The sequence below is a fragment of the Talpa europaea genome, assembly GCF_964194135.1.
Source record: "Talpa europaea genome assembly, chromosome: 1".
Classification (NCBI taxonomy): domain Eukaryota; kingdom Metazoa; phylum Chordata; class Mammalia; order Eulipotyphla; family Talpidae; genus Talpa; species Talpa europaea.
In genome coordinates, this window is record NC_140073.1 from 91,181,768 (window position 1) to 91,207,001 (window position 25,234).

A 25,234-nucleotide genomic window follows, 5' to 3' on the forward strand; every position below is an offset into this window, starting at 1 on the left:
AGAATTCCTTTGGAAGGCAGCAAATTTGCATTGGTTGTGACAAGGGCCTAGTGAATTACTAGATTGGTTACAGATCTCATAAGGACTGAAGTAACATTTCCTGTGACTGAAGTAACTTTTCCTATGCAGAGCTTATTAGTAGGATAACCTATAAAATTAACACAAGGTCTAGATAAAAGGAGGGAAACCAGAATTTACCTGCAACACAAATTTGCAATGGGTCATTTGCTATAGAATATTCAATAATATTTGTTGATTTCATGTGAAAAATCCCTAAAATCTTTCATCCAGTAAGGTATGCCAGTTAGTTGAATTATGTGTAACATATACAAAATAGGGTTGATAACAAATGAAATAATGCCTTCACATATTATTCCCCAACTTAAGGGGACTAATTTAGCAAAAAACCTATGCCAGGCACAGTGCTATAACAACTGGAAATCATTGTTTAGAGAAGGAAATCAATCTAGAAACAAATAATTAAAATGTTAAATTTGCAGCAAAAATAGTGTGCATAATGTATTGTGAGACCCCAGAGAAGTTCCATCAAACTTGGATATAGGAATGCTTCCTAGAAAAGATGTATCTGAGCCAAGTCTTATACACTCCATAGATACTAGCCAGAGAAAGGAAACAGGAAGTAAGATGAAGTGAGGTGGTCTAGTGTTTAGATGAAATCAGTAATTGGATTTGGGAGATGCAAAGTGTTGGGCAGGAAATTCTAACAGATGCAGTTAAAGGTCCTAAGTAGGGGTTAAGTCTTAACACTAGCACTGCTAGGGCCTGAGTTCAATCCCCAGTAAGGGAGCTAACCCACATGGCGCAGCAGACCTCTCCTGTCTTGCTCACTGCTCCCCTCAGTAGTGTATTTCAGAAAATCCGCCTATTCTGCTCCCCACTCTGTTTCTGGTGAATCCTCTCTCTCACATACACAACCCCCCCCCACACACACCCTCCTCACTTCTGGCCTACACTCCAGTTCTACCAAAAAAAAAAAAAAAAAAGGTCTAAGTAGAAACAAGATTATGAAGGGCCCAGTGAAGACCTTAGGATCTTTTATCTTATAGGAAGTGCCTGAAGGGGACGTAGTTGAATTTTCACTTTAGATATGGCAGTTTGAAGATAAATTCTAGGGGAACAATATTGGACATAGGGAAATCATTTAAGATGTCATGGCAAAATATAAGAGAGGGTGAGGATTTACAAAAGCAGAGGAACAAGAGAATGGAGGGAAAAGGAAAGTGAGCAAGAAATATTGAGGAGGTGAAATTAACAGGACATCATGGAGATTGACTGGACTGTGAAGAAGAGCAATCAATAAAGGACAACTCAGGTTTTTAGCTTAGGTGACTGGGTTAGTGGTAGGGATATTGACTGAAAGGAAGAATCCAAGTGAAAACTAGTGAGTATTGTGTGGGTTGCCTGTGGGATAGGTTGATGCACAAATCTAAAGATGGAAATAAGTGATATTTGACAATGTAGACTTGGCTGTGATCAGAGACACTGTGGCCAGTTTGAGCAGTAGACTAAGTTGAATGCGGAGGCATTTGAACAACTAGAGATGAAGAAGATGGGAAGAACAATCAGTAAAGAGGAGGAAAATCAGGGATAGGATCATAGGGTATTAGCAGAAAAATCCCCAGGATAGTAGAATGATTAACAGAAGTCCACTGAGAGAAACTGAAAATTCTCCTTTGGAGTGGATAATTTTGAAACCATTAGTAATCTTAGCAGAAACAGTTTCCGGTAGAATGATGAGTATAAAAACAAAGTGACCTTGGATTGAAGAGTGAATAAAGTTGCTGAAAAAGATAATATAAACTATGTCCTCTCCTTTCTGAAAATTTCCTAAAAATAACAATGAAATTTTTAAGAACAAAAATTTGACTGCTTTTGGGCCTCCCCGAGGGAACAGTGGGTGGGTTGAGCGCAGCACTGTGAAGCTGTCTGAAGCCTCTGCAGTGTGGGTTCGATTCCCGGGAGGCCAGGGAGAAACCCACATGGTGCGGCAGACCTCTCCTGTCTCACCTGCTGCTCCCCTTAGCAGTGCTTTAGATTGGTCTGCCTGTTCTGCTCCCCCACTCTGTCTCTGGTGAATCCTCTCACCCTCCCGCACCTCTGGTCTGTACCCCAGTTCTTGTATGAATTAAAAAAAAAGATTTGACTACTTTTGTACATTGGTGAGTAGTGGGGGTGGAGAAGAAAGGAAGAGACTGACAAACAAACTGGTATTTGGAACAAGATGGTTAAGAAGTTGGTATTATCCTGAGTTCAAATTTGGTTTCCACTAACTTCAGAGCAGTGTGGCATGAGTATGTTGCTTAATCTCTTTAAGTGTAAATTTCTCACTTCTAAAGTGGGCATATTAATACTTACCTCTTAGAATTGTTATAATATAGCTAATATAAAGAGGACCTTAACATAGTACTTGGTGCATATTTAGTAAACAGTTGCTTTAATTAGAATTGTTATAATATAGCTAATATAAAGAGGACTTTAACATAGTACTTGGTGCATGATATTTATTTTTTTAAATAATAAATTTTATTTTTATATTCCCCCATACAATTGCAAATGCCCCATTCTGAACCCAATCCCTCCCCTCCTGGCCCCCACCCCCCAAAAAGTGTCTCTGGTTCATAGTTTTTTGTTGATTTTGATTTTCACTTTCTTATAGTTATTCATTTTCCTGGTCCCTTATTTAAGTTTTCTAGATTCCTGCTATGAGTGAGACCATCCGGTATTTTTCTTTTTCTTTTTGGCTTATTTCGCTGAGCATGATCCCTTCCAGCGCCATCCATGTTGCTGCAAATTGCATGTGTTTATCTTTTTTGAATGCTGAGTAATATTCCATGGTATATATGTACCACATCTTCTTGATCCAGTCATCTATTTTTGGGCATTTGGGCTGTTTCCAAAGCTTAGCTATTGTAAACAGTGCTGCTATAAACATAGGGGTGCAGGTGCTCTTTGGAATTGATGTTTCTGTGTCCTTTGGGTAAATACCTAGGAGTGGAATTGCTGGATCATATGGGAGCTCTATGTTTAGTAGGACCAGAAATCTCCACACAGCTCTCCATAGTGGTTGGACCAGTTTGTACTCCCACCAACAGTGCAGAAGAGTTCCTTTTTCTCCACAACCTTGCCAACATTTGTTGTTGCTAGTTTTTTTAATATGTGCCATTCTCACTGGTGTAAGATGGTATCTCATGGTAGTTTTGATTTGCATTTCCCTGATGACAAGTGATGTTGAACATTTTTTCATATGCCTGTTGGCCATTTGCATTTCCTCTTCAGAGAAGTTTCTTTTTAGCTCTTCTGCCCATTTTTTGACTGGGTTATTTTCTTTGTTGTTGCTGAGTCTCATCAGCTCTTTGCAGATTTTTGTGATCAGTCCTTTATCATTAGTGTTGTGTGCAAAAATGTTCTCCCAGTTGGTGGGGTTTCTCTTTGTTTTTGTTATTGTCTCTTTTGCTGTGCAGAAGCTCTTTAATTTGATGTAGTCCCAGCTGTTTATCTTTGCCTTCACTATCACTGTTTTGGGTGATGTGTCTGTAAAGATGTCTTTGATATGCAAATCACGTAGTGTTTCGCCTATATTTCCTTCTATGTATTTTATGGTTTCAGGTCTTATGTCTAGTTCTTTAATCCATTTTGAGTTGATTTTTGTGTATGGTGTGAGGTAGTGGTCGAGCTTCATTCTTTTGCATGTAGCGACCCAGTTTTCCCAGCACCATTTATTGAACAAACTTTCTTTGCTCCAATGCATAGTCTTTGCTCCTTTGTCAAAGATTAGTTGACCATAAATCTGTGGGTTTATTTCTGGATTTTCTATTCGATTACATTGGTCTGTATGTCTGTTCTTGTTCCAATACCAGGTGCATGATATTTAATAAACAGTTGTTTTAATTATAAACATACAAATAGAAAACAAAATTATCTGATGTTTTAATCAGTTGAAACATTATCACCATATGAAATGTGAACTTTATAATTTTAATTCTCAATATCCTACCATCAAATTGTACAATAAATAAATATCTTTAAGTTGATGTTTATTATAGCCTAATCACAAAATAAATATTAACATATTTTTGAAGACCCATCTTGGAATTATTTTCTACTTAAACAAGGAAATAGCTTCATTAAGAACAAACTTTCATAGTTTTTAATTATGTTATGAATTTAATCTCAGTGAGGATCAAATTTTCTATTTATATGTACTTATAAATTTACTTGGTAACCTGATTTTTATGATATTGGAAAACCATAGTGATTAAAATATGTTACACTTTCACTTTAAAAACAAGAAGTGATACTAAACATGTTAAATGTACTTAAATTTGCACTTTCCCTATAGATTAGGTTTCAGAGTCTCACCCAAATTTGTTTTTTTATATGAAGTGAGTTGTTTAAACTTGAAACTGACAGTGTAGAGCAAGATCCAATTTCTCATTTCCCTCTCGTTTCTTGTACCATTCACAAATGTGTACCTGTTTTTTTTTTAATTAGCGAAGATAAGGATAATGTGTGACAATATAGGCAATGAAGATGAGAAGTGGCAATTATCTCCATTAATAACTAGAAATGTAATTATATAAACATCTATTGCTTAATCAAGTAGGTTTTAGAGTGTCCATTAGTACAAATGTTTATTATGAAATATCAGCAGGGAATAGAAAATAGTAGAAGAGACTCCACAGGGAGGCCCTCTGGACTGGAAGACTGAATTTTGACTAATTGTTCACTTCATAAATTCAGGGAGTTTTCTCTTCAGCTTGTAAGTTTCTTTCCTGATCTGACCAGTTAAAATTGGTCTGCAGATTCCACATGTGGGACATTCTTTCTTTACCTCTTGATTTTCATGAAGTATTCAAATAATTTCATGTCCCATATCTCTGTATTTACTGTCTGTCTTCCAAAAGTGGTCATTTCTCCCTCAATAAATTAATTTGTTAAAGGAAAAACACTTCAAGTTTAGCTTAAATTAATACCATTTACAAACATTTTAAATATCTTAGGAATGCTTAAAATTATATTTTTTCATGCAATAAGGTCAAATTATTTTATTCTTTAATGATAATGTTATTGCAATTTTCTATACTTAGGTAAAACATTTTCAATTTTACTTTTTAAAAAAATACAGTTTTAAAACTAGTTAAATGTCTACCTTCTTCATGGCTTACCAATTGTTCCTAAAAGGTGATGAATTATTACATATAAACAATTTTTTAATACCTATCTCATAGGATTGTTGCATTGATTAAATGAGATAATGGGTATAAAGATTTAACACAATTCTTAGCACATAGAAAATTTTTCTAAATAATAACTATTTTTATTATTGAAAAAAGGTGAGAGAACCAAAATTCTCTGAAGGTTTTCCATTGAAACATTTCACCTTTTTAGACATTTAGAATTTTATGTAATTCATTTTATTTTTTAATTATGTTTATTGATTTAAAACATTTTATTTGTTTTAGGGGTACAGTTTCATACCTCTAGGAATGTAAGTTATTACATCACATCCAGCACCAGAGCACCAATTATTTTCTACCAGGCCAGTAAATATCCTCTCCACTTTGCTCCCACACTCCCCAACCTCTCCTTCTGGTAGCTTCAGTTCTGTAGTCAGATTTCTAGAGTTTGTTTTGTTTTGTTTTTTCCTGTTCATTTGCTTTGTTTTATATATTCCATCTATGAGTAAAATAATACAGTGTTTGTCTTTCTTCTTTTGACTTATTTATTATAATTCTCTTGGAATTTCATCTATTCCATCCCAAATGGCAAGATTTCATTTTTTAATAACTAAGTAATATTCCATTGTGTATGTATATACTATATCTTCTTCATTTACTCATCTATTTTGGGGCATTTAAGTTGTTTCCACAGCATGGCAATTGTAAAGAGTAGTGTAATGACAATCGGAATGCATATATCCCTTCAAATTTGTCTTTTTGATTTCTATTCTAGGTACTTAGGAGAAGGATTGCTGGATCATGTGGTAGATTTTTTTTAAGAGATTAAAGATACATTTAATTTTTAAAACTTTTTATTTACTCAACTATTTACTTTTAAATATAGGGAAATAGTAAGAGAGGTTGATTTCATTTGATCATCCCCATGCAATGGGCTTAGGACATAGCCAGGATTCTAATCCATGTCTTTTGCTTTTTAAAAGAAAATTGTTATTGAAGTAATATTGGTTTATAACATTATATAGGTTTTGGGTATAGTATTTTATTTTTTAATTTTTATTTAGTTTTTTCTTTTTGTCTTTTTTTGAGGTCACATTGGTTACAACACTGTATATTATTTAGGGGAATATATTTCTAAGCTTTGTTTTGGTTTAGTTTTGTCAGTTCCTTTGTTTTTTTCCTTCTATATTCCACATGAGTGAAGTCACCCAGTATTTGTCTTTCTCCTTCTGAATTATTTCATTAGCATAATCCCTTCAAATTCTATCCATGTTGTCAAAAGTGGCAAGCGTTCATCTTGCTTTATAGCTGAGTAGTATTCCATTGTGCTTATGTATCACCTCTTATTCCACTGCATTGTCATTGAGCATTTAGGTTGTTTCCATAACTTGGCTATTGTAAGTAGTGCTGCAGTGAACATAGGTGTGCATATACCCCTTTAAAGAATGATTTTTTTATTTGGGGAGTAAATACCTAGAAGTGGAATTACTGGATCATATGCTATATCTATTTTCTTTTAGTCCCATTCCCTCTTCCTCTAACCATAACCCCATGTTTTGAATATTTTGAGGAACCTCCAAACTGTTTCCCATTGCGGCTGGACCAATCTACAATCCCACCAACATTGTATTAGGTTTCCTTTTTCTCCACACCCTTGCCAATGCTTCTTGGTGCTGGTCTTTTTGATATGGGCCATTTTCACAGGTGTGAAGTGGAATTTCAATGCTGTTTTGATTTGCATTTCTCTGATGATAAGTAATGATGAGCATTTTCATGTGCCTTTGGCCATCTGTATGTCCTCTTTGGAGAAGTGTTGATTTAAGGCTTTTGCCCATTTTTTGATTGGGCAGTTTGTTTTTTATTTGAGTTGTATGGCTTCTCTGTAATTTTTAACATTGGTCCCTTGTCAAATGTTAATATGCAAAATTTTTCTCCCATTCAGTAGGGTGTCTTTTTGTCTTAATGCTAATTTCTTATGTTGTGGAGAAACTTTTTAATTTGATGCAGTGCCATTTGTTTATTTTTGCTGTGGTTTCCCTCTGTGCAGTCAATTTTAAGTCCATAAAATCTTATAATCAACATGTCTAAAAAATAGATCTCTTTTAAAGCTCCATTTATACTTCAAATACAAAAGAAATAATGAGGATAAATCTACTTAACACGTGACACAAGTGTACTATTATTAGGCAATCAGACAATGCTCAGGGTCCTTGCCAAACAACCCACAAAAAGGGGCCACAGTCCAACCTCAGTCAAACCTGGATGGCCCTGCAGAGTCCTAGGACTATATTCCCATTCAGGCAGCCAGAATCATGCTTCCAAACGCCTCACTGGGAAAATAACTCAGACTGACTGTACAGGATACCCAGGGCGCCTTAAAACCTGAATGAAATTTTAAACAGTATATGAATAGATTATTGGACAATGCTTAAAAACAGTGCAAAACGGGGAATGAGACAAGTTGTAAAATGGTATGAATTTCAGGACACCCTTTGTGTGTACATAAAAATATTTATAAATGATACTGGTACTATTCTTATATATATATATTTGTAAAGTGTAGAAACATACAGATTGATATACAACATAAATCTCTTTGTGAAAGAGGGTGGAAAAATTAAGACCAGGAATTGATTACAAATGGGAACTTGAGCTTCATTTTTTTTAATAAAAAAAGTTATTGAAAGAAATATGTAATTTATTAATAGTTATTCTTGGAAGTGGGTTAGGAGTTGTTAATTTATTCTATGCACTTTTCTGCATTGCTTACATTTCACAAATAAATGGGGAAAATATAAAAGCTAGTTGCTAGCTTATAGGTCAGCAAACGGTAGGTGGAAGGAATTGGTACACCACTGCTATTATAAATTTAATAAAAAGCAACATATCAGTCTTTTCTTTTAGTTAAACTGACTTAAGTGCATATATGTTTTCCAAAATACACTATCACCATGCTAGATTTGAACCAGTCCCGGTTTATGAGAGTGTAATCTGGCAAGAGCTGTGATAAACTCAAAGGCCTCATCTAAGGGCATTCCACTAAAGTTCAAATATGTTTTTAAGCTTGATGCAAGCCAAACTAAATGGGATGATAGGGAGCCAAATTCTTCTACAATTGCAAATTTCCAGTCTCCATGTAAATGCTGAGATAGGACTTAAAGCTTGGAAAGTCATTCAAATAGCCTGCTTGTGAAAAGCCTCTAGGTTTTCTAATAATTGCCGTGACAAGATAAATGAAATTAGTCACCTTAGTACTCAGAATAATTGAATAATTATTGATAGGCATAAAAAAGAAAAAATGAGTTAACAGTCAAAATGGACAAATGGTGCATAACCAGAGAGCTGTATACTACGGATTTGCCTCATTTTAGTAAATTAGTTCAACAGTTTCCAAGATGTAAGTTTCAATAATGTACCATATGTGTGTTTTTCAGGCCAAACACCTGTAATGGAATGCTGAGTGGAGAGAAAAGGTCAGAGGAGTGATGGACACTCTGAGACCGTCATTCTTAATCTGTTTAAATAGTTATGTCATTTTGGTTTTTGGGAAAATGTGATGAGTTCAGGCATGGCAGGAGCCTCAGGTGCAGCTAGATAAGCTGTTTCCCACCTGGAAGAAACGCACACTGGGATTTCATCCTTTACTTGCTCAGCCAGGACCCTCGAGAGAGGGCAGAGGGAGCTCCCTAGTGGCCAGAGCCTGCAGTTCAGCCCCTCCGTCCTTTCCTGGCCACACAGCGTGGCTGCCTGAGACAAGCCAGAACAAGAGGCAATGCAGGGCAGGCTGGAATCCTTGAGGAGCTGCATCTGTGCAGACTCTTGGCCCAACTTTCTTGCAAAATCACCAGACGAAGGACTAAGCATGTGGAAGGGGAAAGAATCCATTTTCCACAATCATGTGTTCATGTTTCTTTCTTTGGTAGCACTGTGACTTCACAATTAATATTCAGTGGTGAGAATCCCAGAGTATTCTGTCAATCTGCATTTTCCACATGCGAATATAAAGACTTTTTCTGATGGAGTTGAGACTTCTGTTTTCTGATTAGGGAGTTAAATTGAGATTTGGTTTCTTTAGTTTATTAATCTCTTGTGTTGTTTCTTTATTAATTGCAGAAGTGGAAAGCTAAATAACCATTTAGAAGCTGCTATTCATGAGGCCATGAGTGAATTGGACAAAATGTCTGGGACTGTAAGTTAATTTATTTTTCCATTATACTGTGTTTCCTTGAAAATAAGTTGTATCAAACTTTTTGTAAAGTCCTCACAACTCATGAAGTAATACTAAATTACTAGGCTTGGAAAAAGGCTAGTATCAGAAAAGCTTTGGGGTGATTTAAGAAAAAATAATTAACTTTTGTTTTTCCCACATAACATTCTTTTAAAATGTGAAGAGAAAATTATTGCAGTTCAAAATTTGACTCTAAAATTGCACTGGTCAATACAGTTGCCTAAATGTCCAGCACCAGTAATGCAAGTTTCACATTGCCCTCGAACATAAAGGCAAAATTGAATACATAGGGTCAAGTACAAGTGTGTATAGACCTCTCATTTCCTTTCTATTGTTCCCTAGAAATAATTTCGCACAAAATTCTGTGTTTCAATTATTTTACATTATAAATTCTAGTTTTAAAGAAGTGTCCACTTTTTTTTTAATTTTTCTTGAACTGTATAATTGGGTTGAATGTGAAATGGTTAGTCATTATCCTCTAATTCATATATCAACTAGTAAATGAAGTATAACTTTGGTAATCTCTAAACATGTGATTTATCTAAACCTATTCAGCAATGAAGGTAATTTCTTTTACTTTTATTTGATTTAGGTTATCTGGAAACCATCTAGTGGCTTTGGAATGAAAGCTATGAATTATAGATTCATGTAATATTGATTGTATAGGTTTCAGAGATTTTGTGATCTAACCCGTCATTTCACAGATGGGTGAACTGAAGCCTGGAGAGGTTAAATTGCTAGATAGAATTACAGGAAAAGTTTAGAGCGGGGATTATAAACTCAAATGCCATCTAGGATCATGGAAATAATATCAGTAAGTAATATGGGTCAAATATGAGAAAAACAGGATTTTAAGTGGATTGTGGAATTCTAGCCAACATGCACTGGTCAGGGTAGGCTGCCTACCAACTTTTAGTCTTAAAGATTCAACACAGTAAAGGCTGTTGCTCAGTTAGTCTGCTACTAGTGGAGGGAGAAAAGGCTTAGGAATTCAAGTTCTTTCTGTTTCCAGTGTCCACCATTCCTAGGCCTTCTGAGTGTTCCATTCTATTCTTTGGCTCAGCAAGTGAGAGAAAAGCGTACACAGAGCACTGCCAGGATGGATTTTTCTGGATGAGGTCTGGAAGCTCATCATTTCTGCTGACTGTCCACTGGCCTGACCCAATCAAATGCCCTTCCTCAAGTGGACTAGGAAATGTATTATACGATGTGCGTGCTCAGGAAAAAGAGAAAATTGGCTGGGCGTGCATCTCACTAGTCTCTAGCTTAGGACATTTGGCCTTTGTGGCCAGCAGGCAGTTGGAAGTAATAAGGACTGTGCTAACTTGTGAGCATGCTTTCTCCAGAAGGAGTTCCTTCTTCCACACTCCAACAGCTCTCAGCTATATGAGAAACTGAGCCAATGTTACATGATTTTCCCATTTTTCATGAGAAGCTAGAAGACTGGAAGTAAATTTCTCACTTTTTTAGTGTTCACAATTATTTTTTAAATGTTATAACATCATATGACTGAACAAATGCCTTTTTCAGGCCACGGTTGGTCCACAGATTACTAGTTTATAGTCTTGGATAAAGGCTTCTTTGCTCAATTATAAAAAGCTTTCAGTTATGGCTCCTTATTAGGGACTGTTGGTTTTAAAATATATACATGGAAAGGTTAGGAAGGAGAAAGAGATTAAAGCTCATAGATATTATTTTTTAATTTTTTTAATATTTTATATATATATATATATTTTTTTGTGGGACCCTCACCGGTGGCCGGGTATCGAACCGGCACTGCAGAGGCTGCGGACAGCCTTGCAACCCAGCACTCAACTGCTGCGCCACCAGGGGAGGCCGGATATTATATATTATTTACATTTTTTTAATGTAAATATGAATTTTAGAAAAGCTTTCTGCAGTTGTTTCTAAATACCATTGGTTGTTGCTATTATGTAAGCATTTTTAAAAATTTCAGTTGTGCCAATTTATAGTGAATCTTGAGAACTGATTGTGCACATCTCTTCCTAACTAAGTTCTGTGACATCATATTGATAACCTGAAACCCAGCTACACTGGGTTAGTGCCTACCCCTCAGGGAGCTAATTGCCACACCACTGCCTTGGACCCTCCTCTGTTTCTTAGCTCTTGACCTTGACCTCTCATATCAGTAGCTATAGTACAGTGTGGACTACCTGACCTCTTCTCTAGGCCCTCTCCTCTCCTCCCTCTCCTGTCTTCTGTCTGATACCTGGCAATCGTGCTGTGCAGCTGGCTTCCCCCAACTCCCCAACCCTCCCTCCCCACTCAATCTGATACCCAGCCCTAAATGTTGCTGGCTCCTGCATTCGTTTATAAAGATGAGTTGAATTAATTGCTCTTTCCAGACCACACAAGCTCAGATCTGCCAACAGATGGTGGTGGTATTCTGTTTTCCATCCTGCTTCTTCTCATAAATAAACCTGCTTGTCCTGAGTTGTGTGCCTGTTCTTACAATCTTTCACCCATCTTTGTAGTTGGAAAACAAGCAGGGTGCTGAAGCAAAAAAGATAACATGTTTGGTGTGTATATAAGCACTTTGCAGACACTACTGAATTTGGTGATCTAGGGATTGCTGACAGGAAAAGATTTTACTTTGTCTTAAATGTACAGCAGGGATAGCATGTGTACATTGCATTTCCCACACTTGATAGTTTCCTGCTCCTCCTGTGTTTTCCACTGGCTTGGGAGACCCCACAGTGTTTCTCTGCTTATCAGTTTCTAGGATCCCTCACTCTGTAGTTACTGTGGACACACTGCGATCTGAGGTCTTAGTAAAAATTTTAAATACCTCAGGATATCATTGATTGAAAAAGAATGTCAGAATCTGTTCCCCACTCTGTTTCTTTGTCAGAGATCATATGGTATTTGTGATTTCAACCTGTTTTTTTCTACTTCTTTATTTCCAGGTTCATCAAATCCCACAGGGAGACAGACAAATGAGACCCCCCAAACCCAAGAGGAGGAAGATCTCCAGATAACAGGCACTACTCCACCAATGCGCAGTGTTTATTAAAGGAACATGCACAGATGTATCTGTATATAGGTATTGATATAGCTGTTATATCAATATTTATACTATGGCAGATAGCTACCACCACCACAGGGTGCTAAAAGAAACAGTGATACAATATTTTTTGATCAGGAAGTATACTGAATGCTGGTAAAATCAATCATAATCCCTGAATGATGAGAATGATAAATGGTCAAGAGATTACTAAGAAACTCTTTTTCTATAATACTGAAATTGTGATTATAAGAAATAGTCCAAATGTTTCTGAAGAATTTTCAATGTTGTATATAGAAAATACAGAATTTCATGGTGATATCAGAAATGTAAATATTGTACAATATTGTCATGTATAAGCGTACCTAATGCACACTTTATCTTTTATTGTACAAAGAAATAGTGTACAAAATTCTTTGGTTTCTATGGAGTACACCTACCAGAGACTACCAGTGTAAAGTGATAAATAAAAATACAACCTAAATCCTTTTCTATGATAATATAAAAGATGCTGTTTTTGTATTTAACAGCAGAGAAAAGGCATGATGATGTACTGACATACACTGCACACCACTGAGTGTTCATTTATATTGTCTGTTTGGAATGAACCTTGCCTGGAAGCACTGGACTCGATTTTGGGTGTCTAGGAAATCAAAACCTTGCAAATTTCTAAAGGAAGGAGGGCTCACAGGTCTAAATTAAGAATTCAGAAACTGCAACCATTTGTTGCATATTTTTTTTACCTAAGTTTTAAAGTAGAATAGGTTTTATAAAAAAAAAAAAGATCTTAGATGGAATATTTTACTCAATCATTTCTGTAGTTAACGTTTGATAGCCACCTATTGAACTAGATAGTTTATGCTGCACCATCATTGAGACTCAGAGTGGAGGGTTTTGCTGTTTTTGTTTTTTGCAAATGATATTTGACAAGATATAATTTTCTTTTTCTGTACCTGGAGGCAAAAGCCCCACTTTGAAATCTATCAGAAGGTTAACTATAATTCAGTTTTTTTATAGTGGCAAAAATAAATCTAAATCATCAAAGCAAGTTTCATATCCATTCATCAGTATTACTTAAACAGAAGTTAAGGTGGCTTACAAAATTATTAGCTATGGTAATTTTTTATCAGTATTATGTAACATATCAGATTTATTTTATTTAAAGAATTATTTATACCATTAACAGATTCTTATATATATTAATGTGGCTGAAATGTGCAGGTTAAATCTATTAACCAAATTATTTATATTATATTAAGTAAGAAAAAATGTGAAACAAAGGTAGAGAGAAAATACATTACCAGTATACAAACCTAAAACTGTGAGCCATTGTAAAGTACAAGGTTATTAATAAGAAATGTAGCACAACATAATTTTCCGTCTTTTTTTCACAATTTCTTTGGTGGTGGTGCAACCCTATCTTCTAGGCAATGAAGCGAAGTTTCAGGTTTCCAGCCTGACTTCAGCAGATAAACTGTCAAAGGAAGGGATGCATTATCTCTTCACTCTTAGAACCACCAGCCCCCACCCCCAAACCTTATACCCCTTAGCCTGGGGCTCACTCAACAGCTTAATGCTCGGACTGCTGGGGGCCCTCCAATAGGAGTCTCCGGACCTGGAAATGCCTACCACTTCCCTGCTTCTCCCACATCCACCCCCAATCGCCTCAGTCCCACCTCGTAGCAGAGTTTCAGTCACTCAGGAAAAAGGAGACCAAGGTCATTCCTCCAGTTGGTTTCTTAGAGCCACAGCACAGAGCACTCCACCCAGGCTCACTTTTGATAGCAACAGCTTTTAATTCTTCCCCTAGGTCTCCTATGTCTCTCTGTCCACTTCACTCTACCATCACCCCTACCCCTAAGCCTAGTGGAATGCAACTGGGCTCCATGCCTGGAGGCAGGAAGTCTTCCTTCTGGGGTTGGGTTTGTGTTTTTCTTTGCCTAATGGTGGAACTGACTGCCCATCCTTCATGCATTCTGCCTCTAGTAATCTTTTGAGTAGTTTAGTTGACACATTTTTGTTATAAATTGATGTGATTGGTATGTTTGAATCATTAATGTTGTCCTTTCTTTCTTTCTTTTTTTTTTTTACACCAACCCACTTTACTACTGTTTGTCTATCCAGTTACCCCATTGCTCTCATTCACAGATAGCGTGTATGTGTGTTTGTGTGTTGGAGATATCTGCATATATGTGGGGGGAAGTGTGTGTTGATATGTAGATTCTTTTTTAGCCCTTGTTTTTTGTCTTCAGACTGCCATAATGATAACACATTTGTTTGTGTTGTCATGATTGTATTGACCAAGCCTTCTTTTTGATATTTGAAGCTACTTGGGTTTGTGCTTTCCCACCACTGTATACTTTACATCAATAGACCATGTAAAGTATGTTTGTGCCCATGATTCCATTGGTTGCTTATGGCTTTGATGTGGGTGCTAGGTATTGCTGTTTTAGTCTACATGGGCTTGTTTTTTGTTTTTCTCTCTTTCTCTTTTTACAGTTATATGGTTTTGTATAAGCAGTTAATGTAAATATTGTTAGCATTACAGGTCATGCAGTGCTGTAACATTTTTAAAATGTTGCACCTACTTTACAATTAAAAAAATTGGTCACTCATATTTGAATTTTGCCCATAGAACCATGTCTTTTTCTCTGTATTGAAGCCAATTCATTTTTTTTTTTAATGGAGGCTGGCCCTTCTACATTAGCACATTTTTATTCTCTATAATAGGCCTTTTTTCCAACAAATCTTAAAATGAAAACAGATGAAAATTTTTTGCTCCTTTAGAGAACATAATAGTCCTTCCTGGAAAATGAAATTTAATTTTGTTTTGTGTCCCTTACCAGTCTTAGGAAAGCACAAGGAGAATAACCTACACCTTTAAATAGTTCTAAAGATTATTTCAAATGAGTGAAAATTAACTGAGCAGCTCTTGTTTGATTTGTCTTGTTTGTAGCATTAAAAGCAATCAGGGGGTTTATTTATTTAAAGGAACATTTTTGATTAGTCTTTTCAGTCTCATTGAAAATGTAAATGCTTTAAGAATATTCATCCCTTGTGATATCATGGGCCACTTTTAGTCCTTTATTTGGACCCTGCTATTTGCTATGTCTGGTTTTTTTTTTTTTAAGTGACACAACCTTATTTGAATATCATTCTACAGAATTGTGGGAGGAGCAGAAGGTCATTATTTTGCTTTCTGTACGTTTATGAAGTTTCTCAATTGATTTATCCCATGAGGTGATTCTTTTTTTATTTCAGACTGTGAGAACACATTGAAGTTAACTTTGGTAATCTTTCATGCAGTTTATCATGTTCTCTCATAAGTGACAAGCAATTTTGCATTGAGATTTTAAAGTTTAAAATGCTACAGTGACATTGGTCTTTCTGAAAAGAAGCCAAGATTCTAGACCTTATGGAAAATCTGATGTCTTGTTTACTTTGCCCAATTATGTCCAAATGGTGTAATGAAAGACCCAAGAATTTTCAATGTAGTGTGTAAATGAGTTATATATTACCTAATTCTTTGGGGATTATGAACAAATAATATCAACCAGTCAGAACTGTAATATTGAATTAACTTATTTTTTTCTTTCCTTCACTCTATCACATTTGCATTAGCCAAAGAGATAAGAACATTAGTAATTTATATGTGTAAACAACCCAGAAGTGAATATTCAATCAGTGAGCCAAAAAGCAATAAACAACTCAAGCATGGAAATCCTGCTAACCAGTGGGGAGTCGATATAGAAAAAATATATATAAAAAGCATTATCTTCAAATATGAAAGATTAATTTGTATCTACTGTAAATATGTATTATCAGCCTTATTTGCTTTTATACACACTGTGTGTGTACCTCAGTGATCTTTTATAAACCGGAAAAACGATCGATTTAATAATTTGTTATGTAAATACAAAGTTGTCTATAAATTGAAAAATTTGATGCCAGATGGCTTCACAATATACAAATGTGTTTTGTAACATCATGCCTTTATGGATTAAGTATAAATACACTGGATTGTCTGTGTAGAACATTAGTAATTTACATTTTACCTGCATTTCAAATAGATTTTTGTCCAAATGGTTATACTCTTAGGAAAAGAAAATGACCTGAACATTTTTAATGTGAAAAACAGACACGGTTTTGAATTCACCAAAATTTCTTTTCACACTCAAGAGTCTGTTCAATTCCATGCTAGATGCCTTCATTATGAGATTTCCATAAGAGATTCATTGGGATCTATATAGGAAACTTCCCCAAACAGAATTATTCTACTTTAGAGACAGAGATTGCATCTTAACCTCTAATCATAGTGGGGGAAGACAACTTACTGCTTTTTATTCCTTTTTTGTTTGTTTGTTTCTGCTTGTCTTGAAAAGCAATGCACAGATAAACAGAGCCTACTTTTTGTGTACCAAGGTGTCTACAGAGTGTCACCTCAATGCAAGGCTTCTCAGTTCTGGAACTATTGACATTTTGGGTGAGAGCGTTCTTTGTTGTGGGACTGTCTTGTGCATTGTAGGATGCTTGGCAGCCTCCCTTGCCTCTACCCACCAGATGCCAGTAGGACCCCTTCCAAATTGTGACAATAAAAAATGACTGCAGACATTATCAAATGTCTCCTAGGGTAGGGGTGAGGGGCAAAGGGAAATTTGAAAACCGCTACCTTAAAAGAATCAGTTAGGGAGCACATGTCTATGTAAACCTGGGTATGTTTTACATGCTATAATCAACAGGAAACTGATTTCCAAATCAAAATCCATGCCAAAGGGGTGTGTCTCATTCCATCTATAAAGACAGAGTACATTGGCTTCAGCTTCATTTTTAATACATTTGACTCATTTGGCCATAAGCCCCAGGACAATCATAGTTTGAGTGCTCCCAAATTGTGGCTTAGGAGAGTTGCCTGAATTGGGAACAGAATTTACAAGACTGATAACCTTTAAAAAACCAAGGCGATTCAGGTAGTAGAAAGCTTCCTGATGACAGTACCGCAACCCCCTTGGGTCAAGATGAAGAATTTGGCTAAAGGGACTATGAGACTTATATACAGCTTTCTTTAGCAATCTGGCCTAGATATCAGTAGTTTATGTGTGATCCTCTTATAAGTTCTCACAGAAGCAGTTCAGTTGATCTTGGGGATATCGTTGATAAATTTATTTGTTCAATAAATATTTATTGAGTCTCGCTATATGCCACAGCCTGTGCACAACAATGGGGATAAATAGTGAATAAGACAGGCCCAATCTCTGCCTTCTCTGAGCTGCTGAAGAAAGATGCCAATTAAGCATGTAAGTACACTAACGGATGACAAGGGCTCAGAGGAGCACATCATGGGCCTCTGACCTGGTTTAATAGGGATGGGGTCTTGGGTGAGAATCAAGGAAAGAGAAGTAAGAGTCAGTTAGGTAGAGAAGTATGTGGCCTGGAAGAGATAAAAGAGAGCATGTTAGGGGCAGAGAAAATGGCACATTGGAGGTCAGAGGAAGCATGAATGAGACAAGAATGTCTGAAGATGAGAGTGCATGGAGGAGTTTTGAAGAGGAATGGGAGGCTGGCCAAGTCTTGTCAAGACTGCTTTTGAACGGGATGGTAATAGGGAATTAAGGGTGGGTGATATGATCGTGTTTGTGTTTTAGAAAGATGATTCTGACTGCATTGTGAAGAACAGGCATTGGTTGGGGACAACACTGAAGAGTATAATATCTCGTTTTAAGTGCAGCATTTTTAAAAAGCATGCACTTCCTTAAAACTTTTTTTCAAATTCTGGCCTACTTAATTCTTCAAATTACATTTGATGAGCAAGATCCATCCCAGTTGTGAGGTATGTATATAAATATATGTGCGTAAATTCACTGTAAGAGTCACGAAGAGATGCTATTCAGCACATTTACAGTTACTGCCAACAATATCATTCCCTGTTTCTTGATAGAGCATGTGTTTATGCTGCTGCTCAGAGGATAGGAAAGTTTGAAATCCCAAAGGCTTTAGTTATAGTGTCAAAAAGCAAGGCCTGCTAACCAGCATGTACAGGTAAGTATAAATCAGGGATAGGCCTTTGGCATGATCACTTCTTCCTACACACAGAGAATAGCAGAGGAGCACACAAGATGCCAGAGGTACCAGGTGAGCACCAAAGGTTATGAAAACACTGGAAAACAGACCCACAGTGAGTCAGGGCCCAGAACAAGGCCATCTGGCTATAGGGACCTCTGCCCCACAGCAGGGGAGACCACACAGCCTTTCATCATCCATCTGAGCCCATGATTATGTACATGCTCTTCAAAGTATCCCGTACCCCCAATTAGTCACCTCCTACACTCACCAAGTATTGAATTTGAGGGCTTTTTAAAGCTAATTATTGGGTTGTTTTTAAAAAAAAAAAAAAAAAAAGGCAGAGGCAATGCAATAAAAGACATCCCATCCTGAGATCAGCAAATAGCCTTTCCCTCTAGTACAAGGTCTTGTGCACAGGAAATGGAGACTCAACAGGGAGGCAGCCCTTTATAACTGGGCCCTGGAGGGGGATAGTCTGCATCAAAATCTATGCTATGCTGCTGCCGCTAACTAGTTGTTTGACTTTGGGAAAGCTACTTAACCTATTTATGCTTAGTTTCATTTACAAAAGAGCAATGATGATAATGGAAATAGTGTTTCCTTCATGGGGTTGATTAAACATTGAAGGAAATTATGCAGATAAAGCTTCTTGTGTCTGGTACAGAGCAGGCACTGAGGGAATATTTATTGTTCAATGTCAGTATTTATATCAGAAAGGGGGAATTCCTGCCAGGGAAAGGTGTGTCTTCAGTTGCTATGTCTCCCCAGGAAGCCCTTCAACATAAGAGGATGGTTTACCTGCCAAGGTGGTTCTGCCCAAAACAAACAGCAGGGAGACCTTTTCTGGTTCTCCCCTTCCAGCCCAGTTTCTGGATCTACTACCCAAGGTATTTCTTAGATTCTACTGTCCATACTGCCACATGCAAAAAATGGACAAAATATTTCCCCAATAAACTAGTCTGGAAAATGATTTCTCCAAGAAGTGCATTGACTGTGATAATCAGATAGAACTTCTAACCCTCAACCTCAGAGTGAAGTTGAAACTGTGTCGTCAAATAAGTGATTCAAGATGTGAAATTTTTTAAATCAGGCAAATTGGGATTGTGGTACAGGGAAAAGTATATTTTACTAAAGAGCCTGAAATTTGGGGTCCTATTTCTTGCTGATTGGCTCTATAATGTAGAACAAATGACTAAAAGATCCTGGGGCCAGATTCCTAGGGTGTGAATCCGGTCATTCAGTAGCTCTATGACCACAGGCAAATTATCCTCTCAGCAGCTTGGTTTCATTTTCTGAAAGAGGGGAGAATGGTTTGAGAATTACATAAATTTAACGTATGTGATGACTTTATTTTTAATCATTTTTTTTAAAGATTTATTTATTTATGCATACAAGAGCTGGGGCACAGGCCAGAGATGGGGGTGGGGTGTGTGTGAGAGGATTCACCAGAGACTGAGTGGGGAACAGAACAGGCACACTGACTGAAATACACTGCTGAGGGGAGCTGCGGGCGGGCAAGTCAGGAGAGGTCTGCTGCGCCATGTGGGTTGCTCCCTGACCAGCCGTGGGACCGAACTCTTGCTGCAGAGGCAGCGGATTGCTTTGTAGTGCGATGCTTACTCCCTTGCGCCACCAGGCAGGCCCAAACATATGTGAAGATGTTAAAGGAGTGTCAGGTATAGATTAAGTGCTATGGAAGTCTAGTTATTGTTATTATTATTACTACTGTTAACAATAGAGGCTGAGACTCACTCAGTTCCCTCATCCATACAAGGGAAAGAACCAGTCATCTCCGAGGTAGTCACTTTAGAAGATGCTGCTGTTCACAATTTAACTGTTCATTTCTTACCTAATTTAAACACAGGTGCTCATGAAAGGAGTGAAATGTTGAACCAAACCAAAGATAGGAAGTTTCCAGAAGATTTGAGAACATGGAGGATGGGAGGAAGGTGTTCATAACTATCCCAGCAGTAGTTGTACTAAACTAATATGTATTAATTAATATGTACTAATCAATATGTATTGACTAATATGTACTAAACTAATATGTAATAGAGTAGAAAACTAATATGAACATGAAAAGTGAAAGTGCACTGAGACATGTTTTTAAAAGGGAGAGGAAACAACTAATAATCTAAAGTGGTGATATTTTTAAATGTTATTAAGCATTATTTTTTAATGCTTATATAAGTCTAAAAACAAGCATTCTTAACTGGAACTTTATGTCTAAAAACTATTTCTAGACTTTTCAGATTAGGCACATCTTGCTAAAAGAGGGGAACAGAGTTTTCTAGACACTAATGGGGAGGGGAGTAGGTTTATCAGAACACATAGCTCTGAGGGGCAGGGTGTCTTCAGGATTTCTTGTCTCTTCAGCTCCCTGGGCCACTGTGTCATAACTTTGAAATAGAGAATGTACCTGAAGGACTGAATGCGTGGGGCTTTGGTCCCTGGCTGTGACTGAGTCCCACAAAGCATAGCTTTCTCCACCAAGTTACTATTATATAGCTTTCACGACCATGAAATATATCCTTAGGAAATCTGACCTTTTACAAGGCTTTGTCCCAATTTTCCAGCCATGTAGGGATTACATAGAATCTGTAGGTTCCTTCAAATTTCAAAAGCAGACTGATTCTTACTGTTCTGGTTTATTTGGCAAAGAATGAAAAGCAAAAATTCACAAGAACTAGAAAAGAAAGCATAGAAGAATTGGAATAGTGGAAGGCACTGATGTTCTTTGGACAAGCCATCTATCTGAACAAAAGTCAGCAAAGGTGAGGAGAGACTGTTTTCTCCCGTTTCTCTTGACTCTTCCCAAATGTCCAAGGCAATCATAGAGCAGGTGAGGCATTCTGGGAGGAGGGGAAGGTGTGTGTTTTATAAGACAACCAGGTCCACAGAAAGTGATAAAACCATAGTGACTGCCTTTGTGAGGAGTCCACTTTTCTTATTAATAGTCTAAGGTTCTCTGGAAGAGGGTTAGTGATCAGCATGTTATAGCTACTATTTGTTTATGAAGGGATTTTCATAATCCCTTCATAATCTTTGTCAGATTAATTAATCTTTGTTCATCTTTGTCAGATCTACCTATTCATGGACTGACAATGAACAGACAGTCTACTGAAGTTATTATTTCTGTGTAACTTGGGTTCCCACACCTTCCTCCCCTGTCCTGTACTCCAATCTGTCCTTATTATTGGACTAAATTGAAACACACAGATGGCGTAACAAAGAACAGTCCAATTGGTGTGTACACATTGTCCTTATACCTCTCAGCAGGCGATTATTTCCTTCAGGCTGGATTTTGCCTTTCTCTTTTTTACTGCAAAAGATTGTAGGAGATAAAACTCCTCAGGCAAGAAGACAGTGTTTTCTTCAGGACCTGAGAAGGATACTGCACAGGGTGAGCTTTGATGAGCACCCAAATCCCTCCAGACCGTCCCGTGTCTAAAGTTTCCATACCCAAGGGTTACAAATCCCTCTGAGATCATGAAGACCTGATCATTATGGCAAAGATGGGCAGTAAGCTGTCCCAGTGTCACACACATCCTGTCCTCCAAAGGTACAGAAAGGTAGTCTGCCTGTCAGTGTGCCTAAAAATAAGCCCACTTCGATGATGACACACTCCCCTGTGCTGCAATTGTTCTGCAATTATGGCATTCAACCATTATCAAACTAGGAAGTAAGAACATTTGTAAGTGGCACTTCTGTCAAGATTCACCACTACCAGCTCCATATCACCTTTGAGTGCCCTACCCATTGCTAGGAGGCTATCATTTGGGTCTCTGTTGCAGCCAGATACATGGGGCCTGAAGAGTTATAATAATGGTTTTCTCTTCACATGTCCAGTGACGGATTATTGATGCTGACTGTCAGCTGGGACTGACACTATTGGGGGAACACTTACACATGGCTTCTCTGGGCTTCCTTACAACATTGCATCTAGGTTACAAAAACAAGTGTCCCCAGACACAAAAGAAAGAACCAGTTGGAAGCTGTATTATCTTTTCTAACCCTAGCCTCCGAAGTCACATCTTTGTTCCTGACCAGTTAGATTGGCTAGAAGCACAGCCCTGAAGCCAGCCTGTGTTTTAGAAGAGGAAAATTCAACTTCCTCTCTTGATGGAGTGACAAAGATTTGCTGACACATTTAAAACCATTGTACAAGTTTTTAACAAAATGTGTGATTAGAGCATGGTCTCTTTGCTGGTATTTCTATGATAGAAAACAACTGGTAATATTCTGGGACCACTTATCTTTTGCCAAGAACAATGTAGAGCATTCTCCATGCTATGAGAGTTAAATGATGTACTACTCCCCACTCTATGGAATAGGCACTCTTATCACCCCATTTTATAGATCTGAAAGCTAAAACAAAGAATTTAGGTAATTTGTTCATGTTACCCAGGTAGAGAGTGGCAGCCTGGGAGAGAGCCCAGGCTGGCTTCTCCTACGTCCAAGGCTTATCCTAGGTCCCAGTGCTTTAACTGCTACACCAAACTGTCAGGTTTCCTCAGACTCAGTTTTACATATATAAGGTATGGTTCAAGTACATGAAATAGAGTTCTCAACATTAATAAGTAGATATATAACTATATCCAACCTCACACACAAAAGCATATTTGTAAAGTTCATTATAATATAGAGAAAATATCTTCTTGGCAGCTATTACATAATGGTTCTAGAGAAAGGAGATCAGATTTGACAGAAAGAAGCTGTGATAACTCCTTTGTGGAGTAGGGAGAATTCCTTGTCAGATTGGAAGGAAAGAGGGAGCTTCTTGGAAGAAGGAGATAGTGAGTGTTGTGGGGAAAGTATCAAGGAAGAGAAAGTTCCCTGGCCTTCCAGCCCAACTCAGTTCCCAACGGACCACAGGGGGTGATTTAGGGGAGAGGAGACTTATCTAAAAGAAATTTCTTTCTTGTAAAGAAAGATGCTGCGTGCTCTACATGTGACCTCTCCTTCCCACCCACCCCCCCCATGCCTCTGCAAATCTTCAGTGAAATTGCAATAAAACCATAATGGGTCTGGTGTAATTGGAATTATTGTCATAGCTAGTTTGGAGATGGAGAATTATATAATGCCTCAGTATCAGCACAAAATGATAAAGGGGACTCTAATCTCTGTTTTCTTAAATCATGCCCAATAACCAGTACTTCATGTCCCTGACAGATGATCAAATTATTAACTAGTTTCAGTCCTGTTAGAGGACACATTTTCCTTCCACAAAATTGGCATCAAACCCAACCTGTTCCAGGAAGAATGAGTCTCCTCCACTGAGCATAAGCTTACTGCATGCCTATACCCCTTATCACACCCAGATGCAAACAAACCTCAGTAAATCTAACTTCTAGATTGAGGGGATCTTCACATGGCCTTGTCCACTCTGGATACCAAGAATACACTAGAAAGGTAATAGATACATAAGTACCAGTCTAGATACTAATCAAATCTCAATGAGTCTATAAAACCAACTCCAAGTTCTTGGTAAGACTAACAGGACACTGCTGTGAGAACCAGATTAATTTCATTCTTTGGTTTAACAACAAAGGACCTCAGGAATGTCTCTGGTTAGCAAGAGAAGTGACAGTAACTCCTAACCTGTCTAACTAAAGGCAAGTCCAGTCTGAGTTGATCAGTTTGGGTTTCCTATGTTGTTCTTGTCGGGTGTCCTCTGCTGCCTCTTGCCCCAGATTCTTGGTGATAAACTTATTCTTTATACTTGCCCTTGTATAGTACATAGCCATTAAACACCAAGTGCCAATTATTTCCTACAAAATGCTTTGATTTCTTTCATCAAGCTTTAAAAAATCTGGCCCTGATATTGTGGGTTTTGTTGATTCCTGTCGCCATCACCTGCACATTCTGAGGGCTGTTTTGCTTTCCCTGTGGGGAAGGAGAAACATCCATAACAACAAGAGGAATCAGGGCTTTATGCCACTTTTCAAGGGAAGAGTGAGTTATGTTTTGATTGGAGTCATTACTTAAAATGGATCTCTCTTAGTATAGAAATAAGGATGCCACGACATTGCTTGTGCAATACCACTAAGCTTCTCCCTGTCAGTAGTCCCTAAACAGTAGTGTCTGGCATTGTAGAATGCCCTGTCATTCTCACAGTTGCTCACAACTCCCTATTAAAGGACCTCTTTGCCATATGATTTGTAGCATCTTCCCAGTTCTCTACCCTGAGATCATCAGGCTTGGCCCTGGGCTAATTCACTGGGTCAATGAATTATGAGTAGAAGTGACAGAGCTCATTCTAAGAAGAAGCTTTAAAGAACTACTGTGTGCTTCTATCAGATCTCCTGCTGGTTTATTTACCCACAAATTTTTATTTTAGCTGAGAGACATTCCGTCAGTCTACAGTGAATGAGACACTGAGAGCCGAACTGGACAGAGCTTAGCAGAGCTGTAACTGACCTGCAGGAGTCATGAAACATGAGTAAGAAACAAACCTTTGTTGTTTTAAGCCACGAGGATTTGGGAGTTGTTACCACAGCATAACCTAGCAAAAGCAGATGGAAACATTCATGATTTAAGGTATATACTTACCATGCAGAAGCCTGTGTAACACAGCCTTACAAGACACAGTCCCTGACCTCCAGCAGCTTATAATCTAAGACAGAAGATTAGATACCCAAGTGCCTGTTAAAGTAACAGAAGTGGCTAAGCTGGCAAGTGAGGTAGGAGGACCAAGGGGTGGTTAGCAACACAGAAAATTAC

General features: G+C 37.5%; 1 protein-coding gene across 2 annotated transcripts in view; it reads left to right on the forward strand.

Annotated features, from left to right (window-relative positions):
- The window catches only part of MBD5 (methyl-CpG binding domain protein 5), a gene marked incomplete at both ends in the record, with an annotated part of 54,344 nt that extends 41,919 nt beyond the window's left edge, over positions 1-12,425 (forward strand). For both annotated transcript variants that reach the window (XM_084231896.1, XM_084231897.1), the window contains 2 exons: positions 9,312-9,387; positions 12,354-12,425. In XM_084231896.1, the coding sequence (XP_084088022.1) occupies positions 9,312-9,387; positions 12,354-12,425 (148 nt within the window). The remainder of the gene's footprint in view (positions 1-9,311; positions 9,388-12,353) is intronic.
- Between the last annotated feature and the right edge of the window lie 12,809 nt (positions 12,426-25,234).